Source organism: Cibotium barometz, chromosome 2 (genome assembly GCF_041138505.1).
Source record: "Cibotium barometz isolate CiBa-2024 chromosome 2, ASM4113850v1, whole genome shotgun sequence".
Taxonomy (NCBI): domain Eukaryota; kingdom Viridiplantae; phylum Streptophyta; class Polypodiopsida; order Cyatheales; family Cibotiaceae; genus Cibotium; species Cibotium barometz.
Genome location: NC_141047.1, coordinates 41,848,806 through 41,862,053, shown reverse-complemented (window position 1 = coordinate 41,862,053; position 13,248 = coordinate 41,848,806). Strand labels below are relative to the sequence as shown.

At 46.4% G+C, this 13,248-nt stretch overlaps 1 protein-coding gene across 8 annotated transcripts in view; it reads left to right on the top strand.

Annotated features, from left to right (window-relative positions):
• Nucleotides 1-12,958, top strand: part of LOC147641086 (RPA-interacting protein A) — a 50,827-nt gene extending 37,869 nt beyond the window's left edge. For 5 of the 8 annotated variants that reach the window (XR_015268839.1, XR_015268838.1, XR_015268837.1 and 2 more), the window contains exons 6-8: nucleotides 11,778-11,882; nucleotides 12,222-12,602; nucleotides 12,697-12,958. Coding sequence is in view for 3 of the 8 variants with exons in the window: in XM_086817940.1 (XP_086674066.1) it covers nucleotides 11,778-11,882; nucleotides 12,222-12,357; nucleotides 12,697-12,698 (243 nt within the window). In the remaining 5 variants the exon portion in view is untranslated. Of the gene's footprint in view, nucleotides 1-11,777; nucleotides 11,883-12,221; nucleotides 12,603-12,696 lie in introns of those variants that run through there. The other 3 variants (XM_086817940.1, XM_086817938.1, XM_086817942.1) reach the window with 3 other exon arrangements.
• The last annotated feature ends 290 nt before the right edge of the window (nucleotides 12,959-13,248 follow it).

The window sequence follows — 13,248 nt, the reverse complement described above, 5'->3', positions numbered from 1 at the left end:
CAGAGACATGCTTTCCACGCGAAACCAAAGACTTGTATCTGATAAACCATAGACCTGTATCCATAAACCATAGGCCTGTATCCTCGTTACCAAAGTCCTGTTTCTTCTCGAAAGACCAATGTCCTGTTTTCATGATAGATAAATCCACATATGCACCATCCAATCACGATGCCAAAAACCCATAGACCCGCTTCCATCATGTTGGTCTAAGCCTATCCAGTCCGGCTATGGAAATGCCTCAGTGTTGCGGTCTGCTCCATGCTGCAGAAAACCCGCCCGCTTGGCTGTCACATACAAGTAACTTGCTTCATGACCACCAGTACCTGGACAAATTCGTTGTTGCGTGCCCATCCTCAGCACCGCCTTCCCACACCTGGCGTCCACCTGGCTGCCCGACTGGCTGTCTGCCTAACTGACGCTCACCTGTCTGGACGTTGGTTGCTGGCAGCCCGCGCACTCAACACGTTTGGTGGCCTTTCGCTAGCAGCAACCCTCCTGGTTGTAGCCATGCGCTCAGCCCGCCTGGCTATAGCCATGTGCACAGCTCCCCTGTCAGTGCCCAGCAGCAGCAACACCCGGCGGCAGCGGCGGCAATAGCGGCCAACAGCAGCGGCAGCAACATTTGGTGGCAGTAGCGCCCAACAGCGGTGGTAGTTGCCCCTTGCGCAGCAGCAGAGCAGCCGCCTATGCGCAGCGGCGCTCTAGGAGATGCGCCCGCGTAGACCATCCGGCCACCTTTCCTGCTTGCTCGCCACCCTTTCTCTTATAAAGAAACAATTCGCTTTTTCTCAAAAACGCCAAAAGCAAAGGTTAAAAACGCATGCTGAAAGGTAATAATAATATTTTAAGCATCAATTCATACCCAAACTTGATGCATGTTCACACTTGTCTGTGCCCGTGCCCGTGCCCGTGCCCACTTGCTTGTTGTCTAGAGGGAAAAACACAGGGTCGTAACATACCCCCCTCTTGAAAAATAGCAAGCGTCCTCGATTGCACTCAATAACACTATAAGCATCCAATGAAGAAGGAATCCCCATATGACCAAAGCAATGCCCCTCCAGTGCATTTGGGTGATGAAACAATCATCCTGAACAATAAGGCCAAACCGTCACGTCAAAGTGAGAAAGAACTCTGGCTTGTTCCTTCAAAGTTTGCAGCAAAAGTCTAAAACCAAGTGGAAACACGTAACCTGTGCTAGCTAAAAACAAAACCATGCATCATTCTACATATGACAAACATATGCATGACACATATGCATTCGCAATTAATCTGCTCCTCAACATGCTCTACCAACTCCAAAATAACAGTTTCAGGGTTGCTTGCAAGCCTTACACCCATGTATATCCCGCAAGACCCACGACTCATGGTACAACATGAGCATATAAAAGCACGCAATGCATCTAAACAGTACATCCACTATGTACTTCCCACATATGTCCCTCTTGATGCTTTACCCACTCTACTTATGGCCATCCCGTAGGAGCCACACTGAGTGATGCATCCATGAACATATCATACCAACATACATGCATCTCATCTTGACATATCCAGAGTATTACCCAATGTGTTCTCAAGGGTATCAGGATCCAATAGCACCAGAATAAAATAATACCTCGGAAAGTGTATCAAAACATGCACAAATAGAGTTCGATCCATGAACCAAATCAACTCTAGAACTGCTCGCAAGACTTATGCCCTTCATAGAGTCTCGAATGTGTTAGCTCAGGTTGCTGCAGACTTTGAGCTAAACCAAACCCAACTTTACCATCTCATGTGACGAGTACACAATATCATAGAAGTCCCATAAGCAGATATACTGTCAGCCTCCAGTACCTCGAGTGAATACAAAGATTCCACCAAGCGACTCCTAGATGAAAAACTAAGCCTGTCTGTAACAAGGGAGCGGAGGTGCTACCCCCCTCTTGAGCATCAGGCAATGCTCCAGACCCATGCTCTGCTGAACCTGAATGAGCCGTAGCAAGAGTCGGCTCCAACTCAAAGGCATGAAGATAAAGCTGCAATACCTGAGGTGAATTTGCAAAGTCACCCTCCTCCATCCATCGGTGAATAGTCCTTTAAACTTCACAAGATAGCGACGGGAAACTTTACCTCGTACCTTTCTTATGTGCCAGTATTTGCTCGGGAATAAGAACCTCATCAAGTTCCTGAACTTCCAACTGAGCCTCACCTGATACATCCACAGGCACGCAAAACCTGCTTGCACTCCACCCAAGTGGTAAGCACAAGTCCCTAATGAAGCATAGTAGATCACCATTGCTAAACATAGAAAGAAGCTGCCTTCCGAACCCATGAAGCCTCCATGAAGATACCACTGGTGCTAAAATGTCAAAAGCCATAGTCTTCAACCCATCTCTTGCACCATAACACTTCAACTGCTCTCTTGTTCTTGGCTGACTACTTCCTGTCCCTAGTATCTTTTCTCTTTAGCTTCATCTTTAGCTTTGCTCTTCACCTCATATAGGCAAAGACACAATCTGCACTGTCTCCTGTACTTCCTTTTCACTTTCCACATGTTGAAGCTTTTGATGTGACAACCACGGGATGGCCTCCTTGATAAAGTCGACGATATCCCGGCAATGGAACCATGAAACCGGCCTTCAGAAAATCTGACAGGCGGTGGAACAAACACTCGCACACAAAACACTTCATCACCCATGAGAACCTGGAAAAAGAAAACAAAGAGGGGAGCTAGATTGCTCCTGCAAATAGTACAAGGACACTGATTGCCCCAAAACGCAGTGGCGCCCCTTGCGGTTTTTTTTTACTTGATCAAAAATGAGTACAAAGTACAACTTGTCGAATCCTTTACCAATAGGATCCCTTTTAGCTTTTCACCGAGGACTTTCCAAATAAGAACTCTAGTTATCACATCAAAGCTTTCCATAGAGAAGGCACACCTGTACGACACCTCCCTGCTAGAAAAGGTCTTCCCCATCTCTACCATGGATCCGACAACCCTTTCCCAATCAGCAGTAGTGTTGAACCAAACCACATGTCCTTCCTATAGTCACAGCTTGCATGTAACCTCAAGAAAACTAGAACCTGTTCACATGAATCCAGAGACATGCTTTCCACACGAAACCAAGGACTTGTATCTGATAAACCATAGACCTGTATCCATAAACCATAGAAGTGTATCCTGGTTACCAAAGTCCTGTTTCTTCTCGAAAGACCAATGTCTTGTTTTCATGACAGATAAATCCACATATGCACCATCCAATCACGATGCCAAGAACCCATAGACCTGCTTCCATCATGCTGGTGTAAGCCTATCTAATCTGGCCGTGGAGAGGCCTCAGTGATGCGGTCTGCTCCATGATGCAGAAAACCTGCCCGCCTGGCCGTCATATACATGTAACCAGCTTCACGACCACCAGTACGTGGACAAATTCCTTGCTGCGTGCCCATCCTCAGCACCGCCTTCCCACACCTGGCGTCCACCTGGCTGCCCGACTGGCTGTCTGCGTAACTGATGCTTGCCTGACTGCCCACCTGTCTGGTCGCTGGTTGCTGACAGCCCGTGCACTCAACACGTTTGGTGGCCTTTCGCTAGCAGCAACCCTCCAGGCTGTAGCCATGTGCTCAACCCGCCTGGCTATAGCCATGCGCATAACCCCCCTGCCAGCGCCCAGCAGCAGCAAGCGGTAGCAGCAGCAGCGCCCAACAGCAGCGGTAGCAGCCCCTTGCGCAGCAGCATCGATCCAAGAGATGCGCCCGTGTAGACCATCCCGCCACCTTTCCTGGTTGCTTGCCACCCTTCCTCTTATAAAGAAACAATTCGCTTTTTCTCAAAAACGCCAAAAGCAAAGGTTAAAAACGCATGCTGAAAAGTAATAATAATATTTTAAGCATCAAAGGTTATTAAACCTTATAAACAATAAAATTCCCTTTTGTCTCCTTTCACACTTGGGTTGGCCACCATTTATGAGTTTCCTTTTCATACCCAAACTTGATGCATGTTCACACTTGTCCATCCTGTGCCCGTGCCCGTGCCTGTGCCACCTTCTTGTTGTCTAGAGGGAAAAACACAGGGTCGTAACAACATACCCCCCTCTTGAAAAATAGCAAGCGTCCGCGATTGCACTCAATAACACTGTAAGCATCGAATGAAGGAGTCCCCATATGACCAAAGCAATGCCTCTCTAGTGCATCTGGGTGATAAAACAATCATCCTGAACAATAAGGCCAAACCGTCACGTCAAAGTGACAAAGAACTCTTGCTTGTTCCTTCAAAACCTGCAGTAAAAGTCTAAAACCACGTGGAAACACGTAACTTGTGTTAGCCAAAAACAAAACCATGCATCATTCTACATATGACAAACATAGGCATGACACATATATGCATTCGCAAACAATATGCTCCTCAAGATGCTCTACCCACTCCAAAATAACAGTCTCAGGGTTGCTCGCAAGCCTTACACCCATGTATATCCCGCAGGACCCACGATTGATGGTACAACATGAGCATATGAAAGCACTCAATGCATCTAAACAGTACATCCACTATGTACTTCCCACATATGCCCCTCTTGATGCTTTACCCACTCTACTTATGGCCATCCCGTAGGAGCCACACTGAGTGATGCATCCATGAACATATCATACCAACATACATGCATCTCATCCTGACACATCCAGAGTATTACCCAATGTATTCTCAAGGGTACCAGGATCCAATAGCACCAGAATAAAATAATACCTCGGAAAGTGTATCAATACATGCACAAATAGTGTTCGATCCATATATCCATGAACCAAACCAACTCTAGGACTGCTCGCAAGACTTATGCCCTTCATAGACTCTCGAATGTGTTAACTCAGGTTGCTGCAGACTTTGAGCTAAACCAAACCCAACTTTACCATTTTATGTGACTAGTACACAATATCATAGAAGTCCCTTAAGCAGATGTACTGTCAGCCTACAGTACCTCGAGTGAATACAAAGATGTCACCAAGCGACTCCTAGATGAAAAACTAAGCCTGTCTGTAACAAGGGAGCGGAGGTGCTACCCCCCTCTTGAGCATCAGGCAATGCTCCAGACCCATGCTCTACTAAACCTAAATGAGCCGTAGCAAGAGTCGGCTCCAACTCAAAAGGCATGAAGATAAAGCTGCAATACCTGAGGTGAATTTGCAAAGTCACCCTCCTCCATCCATCGGTGAATAGTCCTTTAAACTTCACAAGATAGCGACGGGAAACTTTACCTCGTACCTTTCTTATGTGCCAGTATTTGCTCGGGAATAAGAACCTCATCAAGTTCCTGAACTTCCAACTGAGCCTCACCTGATACATCCACAGGCACGCAAAACTTGCTTGCTTTCCACCCAAGTGGTAAGCACAAGTCCCTAATGAAGCATAGTAGATCACCATTGCTAAACATAGAAAGAAGCTGCCTTCCGAACCCATGAAGCCTCCATGAAGATACCACTGGTGCTAAAATGTCAAAAGCCATATCCTTCAACCCATCTCTTGCACCATAACACTTCAACTGCTCTCTTGTTCTTGGCTGACTACTTCCTGTCCCTAGTGTCTTTTCTCCTTAGCTTCATCTTTAGCTTTGCTCTTCACCTCATATAGGCAAAGACACAATTTGCACTGTCTCCTGTACTTCCTTTTTACTTTCCACATGTTGAAGCTTTTGATGCGACAACCACGGGCTGGCCTCCTTGATAAAGTCGACGATATCCCGGCAATGGAACCATGAAACTGGCCTTCAGAAAATCTGACAGGCGGTGGAACAAACACTCGCACACAAAACACTTCATCGCCCATGAGAACCTGGAAAAAGAAAACAAAGAGGGGAGCTAGATTGCTCCTGCAAATAGTACAAGGACACTGATTGGCCCCAAAACGCAGTGGCGCCCCTTGCGGTTTTTTTTTACTTGATCAAAAATGAGTACAAAGTACAACTTGTCGAATCCTTTACCAATAGGATCCCTTTTAGCTTTTCACCGAGGACTTTCCAAATAAGAACTCTAGTTATCACAGCAAAGCTTTCCATAGAGAAGGCACACCTGTACGACACCTCCTTGCTAGAAAAGGTCTTCCCCATCTCTACCATGGATCCCACAACCCTTTCCCAATCAGCAGTAGTGTTGAACCAAACCACATGTCCTTCCTATAGTCACAGCTTGCATGTAACCTCGAGAAAACTAGAACCTGTTCACATGAATCCAGAGACATGCTTTCCACACGAAACCAAAGACTTGTATCTGATAAACCATAGACCTGTATCCATAAACCATAGGCGTGTATCCTCGTTACCAAAGTCCTGTTTCTTCTCGAAAGACCAATGTCTTGTTTTCATGATAGATAAATCCACATATGCACCATCCAATCACGATGCCAAAAACCCATAGACCTGCTTCCATCATGCTGGTGTAAGCCTATCCAATCTGGCCGTGGAGAGGCCTCAGTGATGCGGTCTGCTCCATGATGCAGAAAACCCGCCCGCTTGGCCGTCATATACATGTAACCAGCTTCACGACCACCAGTACCTGGACAAATTCGTTGCTGCGTGCCCATCCTCAGCACCGCCTTCCCACACCTGGCGTTCACTTGGCTGCCCGACTGGCTGTCTGCGTAACTGACGCTTGCCTGACTGCCCACCTATCTGGTCGCTGGTTGCTGACAGCCCGTGCACTCAACACGTTTGGTGGCCTTTCGCTAGCAGCAACCCTCCTGGTTGTAGCCATGTGCTCAGCCCGCCTGGCTATAGCCATGCGCACAGCCCCCCAGCGCCCAGCAGCAGCAGCGCCCAACAGCAGCGCAGCCCCTTGCGCAGCAGCATCGCTCCAGGAGATGCGCCCGTGTAGACCATCCCGCCACCTTTCCTGGTTGCTTGGCACCCTTCCTCTTATAAAGAAACAATTCGCTTTTTCTCAAAAACGCCAAAAGCAAAGGTTAAAAACGCATGCTGAAAAGTAATAATAATATTTTAAGCATCAAGGGTTATTAAACCTTATAAACAATAAAATTCCCTTTTGTCCCCTTTCACACCTGGGTTGGCCACCATTTATGAGTTTCCTTTTCATACCCAAACTTGATGCATGTTCACACTTGTCCATCCTGTGCCCGTGCCCGTGCCCGTGCTCATGCCCACCTTCTTGTTGTCCAGAGGGAAAAACACAAGGTCGTGACAACATAACCCCCTCTTGAAAAATAGCAAGCGTCCGCGATTGCACTCAATAACACTGTAAGCATCGAATGAAGGAGTCCCCATATGACCAAAGCAATGCCTCTCTAGTGCATCTGGGTGATAAAACAATCATCCTGAACAATAAGGCCAAACCGTCACGTCAAAGTGACAAAGAACTCTTGCTTGTTCCTTCAAAACCTGCAGCAAAAGTCTAAAACCACGTGGAAACACGTAACCTGTGTTAGCCAAAAACAAAACCATGCATCATTCTACATATGACAAACACAGGCATGACACATATATGCATTCGCAAACAATATGCTCCTCAAGATGCTCTACCCACTCCAAAATAATAGTCTCAGGGTTGCTCGCAAGCCTTACACCCATGTATATCCCGCAGGACCCACGATTGATGGTACAACATGAGCATATGAAAGCACTCAATGCATCTAAACAGTACATCCACTATGTACGCCCCTCTTGATGCTTTACCCACTCTACTTATGGCCATCCCGTAGGAGCCACACTGAGTGATGCATCCATGAACATATCATACCAACATACATGCATCTCATCCTGACACATCCAGAGTATTACCCAATGTATTCTCAAGGGTACCAGGATCCAATAGCACCAGAATAAAATAATACCTCGGAAAGTGTATCAATACATGCACAAATAGTGTTCGATCCATATATCCATGAACCAAACCAACTCTAGGACTGCTCGCAAGACTTATGCCCTTCATAGAGTCTCGAATGTGTTAACTCAGGTTGCTGCAGACTTTGAGCTAAACCAAACCCAACTTTACCATTTTATGTGACTAGTACACAATATCATAGAAGTCCCTTAAGCAGATGTACTGTCAGCCTCCAGTACCTCGAGTGAATACAAAGATGTAACCAAGCGACTCCTAGAGGAAAAACTGGAAGCTGCCTTCTGAACCCATGAAGCCTCCATGAAGATACCACTGGTGATAAAATGTCAAAAGCCATAGCCTTCAACCCATCTCTTGCACCATAACACTTCAACTGCTCTCTTGTTCTTGGCTGACTACTTCCTGTCCCTAGTGTCTTTTCTCCTTAGCTTCATCTTTAGCTTCGCTCTTCACCTCATATAGGCAAAGACACAATCTGCACTGTCTCCTGTACTTCCTTTTCACTTTCCACATGTTGAAGCTTTTGATGTGACAACCACGGGCTTGCCTCTGAAGAATGTCGACGATATCTCGGCAATGGAACCATGAAACTGGCCTTCAGAAATCTAACGGGCGGTGGAACAAACACTCGCGCACAAAACACTTCATCACCCATGAGAACCTGGAAAAAGAAAACAAACAGGGGAGCTAGATGGCTCTTGCAAATAGTACAAGGACACCGATTGGCCCCAAAACGCAGTGGCGCCGCTTGTGGTATTTCCTTACTTGATTAAAAATGAGTACAAAGTACAACTTGTCGAATCCTTTACCAATAGGATCCCTTTTAGCTTTTCACCAAGGACTTTCCAAATAAGAACTCTCGTTATCACAGCAAAGCTTTCCATAGGAAGGCACACTTGTACGGCACCTCCCTGCCAGAAAAGGTCTTCCCCATCTCTACCATGGATCCCACAACCGTTTCCCAATCAGCAGTAGTGTTGAACCAAACCACATGTCCTTCCTATAGTCACAGCTTGCATGTAACCTCGAGAAAACTAGAACCTGTTCACATGAATCCAAAGACATGCTTTCCACATGAAACCAAAGACTTGTATCTGATAAACCATAGACCTGTATCCATAAACCATAGGCCTGTATCCTCGTTACCAAAGTCTTGTTTCTTCTCGAAAGACCAATGTCCTGTTTTCATGACAGATAAATCCACATATGCACCATCCAATCACGATGCCAAAAACCCATAGACCCGCTTCCATGATGCTGGTGTAAGCCTATCCAGTCCGGCTATGGAATTGCTCAGTGATGCGGTCTGCTCCATGCTGCAAAAAACCCGCCCGCCTGGCTGTCACATAGAAGTAACCTGCTTCACGACCACCAGTACCTGGACAAATTCGTTGCTGCGTGGCCATCCTCAGCACTGCCTTCCCACACCTGGCGTCCACCTGGCTGCTCGACTGGCTGTCTGCCTAATTGACGGTTGCCTGACTGCCCACCTGTCTGGTCGCTGGCTGTTGACAGCCTGTGCACTCAACACGTCTGTTGGCCTTTCGCTAGCAGCAACCCTCCTGGCTGTAGCCATGCCCTCAGCCCGCCTGGCTATAGCCATGTGCACAGCCCCTCTGTCAGTGCCCAGCAGAAGCAGGCCCAGCAGCAGGCTGCAGCAACAACCGGCAGCAGGCAGCAGCAGCAGCGCCCAACAGCAGCGGCAGCAACATCTGGTGGCAGCAGCGTCCAACAGCAGCAGTGGTAGTTGCCCCTTGCGCAGCAGCAGCAGCCGCCTATGCGTAGCGGCGCTCCATGAGATGCGCCCGCGTATACCATTTGGCCACCTTTCCTACTTGCTCGCCACCCTTCCTCTTATAGAGAAACAATTCGCTTTTTCTCAAAACCGCCAAAAGCAAAGGTTCAAAACGCATGCAGAAAGGTAAAAATAATGTTTTAAGCATCAATTCATACCGAAACTTGATGCATGTTCACACTTGTCCATCCCGTGCCCGTGCCCACCTTCTTGTTGTCTAGAGGGAAAAACAAAGGTTCTTAACATACCCCCCTCTTGAAAAATAGCAAGCGTCCTCGATTGCACTCAATAACACAGTAAGCATAGGAGGAATCCCCATATGACCAAAGCAATGCCCCTCCAGTGCATCTGGGTGATGAAATAATCATCTTGAACAATAAGGCCAAACCGTTAGGTCAAAGTGACAAAGAACTCTTGCTTGTTCCTTCAAAACCTGCAGCAAAAGTCTAAAACCAAGTGGAAACACGTAACCTGTGTTAGCCAAAAACAAAACCATGCATCATTCTACATATGACAAACATATGCATGACACATATATGCATTCGCAATTAATCTGCTCCTCAACATGCTCTACCAACTCCAAAATAACAGTTTCAGGGTTGCTTGCAAGCCTTACACCCATGTATATCCCGCAGGACCCACGATTGATGGTACAACATGAGCATATGAAAGTACTCAATGCATCTAAACAGTACATCCACTATGTACTTCCCACATATGTCCCTCTTGATGCTTTACCCACTCTACTTATGGCCATCCCGCAGGAGCCACACTGAGTGATGCATCCATGAACATATCATACCAACATACATGCATCTCATTCTGACACGTCGAGAGTATTACCCAATGTATTCTCAAGGGTATCAGGATCCAATGGCACCAAAATAAAATAATACCTTGGAAAGTGTATCAATACATGCACCAATAGAGTTCGATCCATATATCCATGAACCAAACCAACTCTAGGACTGCTCGCAAGACTTATGCCCTTCATAGAGTCTCGAATGTGTTAACTCAGGTTGCTGCAGACTTTGAGCTAAACCAAACCCAACTTGACCATCTCATGTGGCTAGTACACAATATCATAGAAGTCCCATAAGCAGATGTACTGTCAGCCTCCAGTACCTCGAGTGAATACAAAGATGTCACCAAGCGACTCCTAGATGAAAAACTGAGCCTGTCTGTAACAAGGGAGCGGAGGTGCTCCCCCCCTCTTGAGCATCAGGCAATGCTCCAGACCCATGCTGTGCTGAACCTGAATGAGCCGTAGCAAGAGTCGGCTCCAACTCAAAGGCATGAAGATAAAGCTGCAATACCTGAGGTGAATTTGCTAAGTCACCCTCCTCCACCCACTTCGCATCCATCGGTGATAGTTCTTTAAACTTCACAAGATAGCGACGGGAAACTTTACCTCGTACCTTTCTTATGTGCCAGTATCTGCTCGGGAATAAGAACCTCCTCAACTCTTGCAGCCCGTGCACTCAACATGTTTGGTGGCCTTTCGCTGGTAGCAACCCTCCTGGCTGTAGCCATGTGCTCAGCCCGCTTGGCTATAGCCATGCGCACAGCCCCCCTGTCAGCGCCCAGCAGCAGCAACACCCGGCGGCGACAGCAGCAGTAGCGCCCAACAGCAACGGCAGCAACATCTGGTGGCAGCAGGGCCCAACAGCAGCGGTAGCAGCCCCTTGCGCAGCAGCAGCAGCAGCAGCAGCAGCCGCCTATGCGCAGCAGCGCTCCAGGAGATGCGCCCGCGTAGACCATCCGGCCACCTTTCCTGCGTGCTCGCCTCTTATAAAGAAACAATTCGCTTTTTTCTCAAAAACGCCAAAAGCAAAGGTTAAAAACGCACTCTCAAAAGTAATAATAATATTTTAAGCATAAAAGGTTATTAAACCTTATAAACAATAAAATTCCCTTTTGTCCCCTTTCACACTTGGGTTGGCCACCATTTATGAGTTTCCTTTTCATACCCAAACTTGATGCATGTTCACACTTGTCCATCCCGTGCCTGTGCCCACCTGCTTGTTGTCCAGAGGGAAAAACACAGGGTTGTAACAGTACTCAGCAAATTGTCTTATGTTGCTATAGCAGATTACATGGCTTCATACCAAGCTTTGCTTGCTTGTTAATTTTTTTGACACATTTTTTTCTTCTTTGGCAAAAGGATGGGGTTCTTTGTCCCATATGCAAGACTGGAAAACTCCAGCAGACTCGGCATCTGATTTATTGCAGCTGTGGGCATCTTCGGCTTGATGTTCAGCATGAGAAGGTAGTCCAAGATTTGTTATCAGAGTGCCAATCAAACAATTGTTCATTCATGTCTTCACGCTGATGCACATGCATGCATGCATGCCCACAGAGCCCATTTACGCACTCGCACATATGATTGCTTGCTATCACTATAATACAGAGTGGATAGTCCAAACAAAAACCTTACCAGTTTAATTTCTGAAAAGGCTACTGATGGTCGTGAAAGCATGAACCTATCCTTTTTCTTCGGTTTTGTTTGATCTTATTTTATTATGTGAAGCAAAGTTCTTAGGCTTATTGCTGATTTTGACGTTGTTCAAATGCTTACATCAATTCGGGTACTGTTTCTTTTGAACAGGTGAATCTAGAGTTCCTGCGAAGACGACTCGAAGAACTGTCACTGCAGCATCAGAATTTGGGTTGCAAATGCCAACCTGTGTTTTGTATAGACAACAGATTCTCCATTGCGGCTCTCTATCTGCAGTGCAGCTCTTGTGAGACCTTTGAGTTGGTTTTGTGACCCATTCCATGACACTTTTGACTATCACAGGGTGTTCTTCAAAAAGTTTTGTTGATGTTACCCCGACCCCCTCCTGTTATGTGACTGATTGTGCCATGTGAGGTGACCTCCTTCCATTGGGTGAGGTGTCGATGGGCTGTTGTGTTCTGCTTCCAAAGTTGGGGTTCTGTGTTGCTTTCGAGCATAACTGGCCTGCTTTCAAATTTCTCATTGAAATAGGTGCAAATCTATATGCAGCTGGATATATGGGTTTTTTTAGCAGTTAACACCAATTCATCTGGGTTAAGTCATCGGCCTTTTTTGGGTTTTGCAGAGGATGCAACTTTATTTGTATGAGTGTCGACCTTCATATGTAATGATGCCTTTTGATGAGGAGCTTGCCCGAGTTAAAGAGTTTTGAACCTTTATGCAATCACGACTCCTGATAGAGGTGTACACAGCTTGATTACAAGGTTTTTGGCTTGTTTTTCCTTTGCATTGTCTACAACTGAGGGTGCATTGTCTACAACTGAGGGAAGTAATGTATCAAGTTGATGACTTTTTTTGGAAAGTATGAGGTGACGGTGCTTTCTATATCCAAATGGGCTGATTGTACAGCAAGGCCTTAGCACACATCATTCATTTGGTGTAGCTTTTTAGATTCTGTTACCTTTTTAGAGTACACCACTCACACACACAAGATGCCATAGCTTGCACAGTGGGATATTTGAACCCATCACCTAGGGACTCTCGAATTCCTTCCTTACCACTGCACCATAGTGCGATTGGCAATTCTGTTACTTTTCTTCTTGTCATTCGTATGGTTTTTACTTGGCTAATGAGCAAAAACTGCTTCCAAGCGGATAGAATGTAAGAAAAAAGCAAG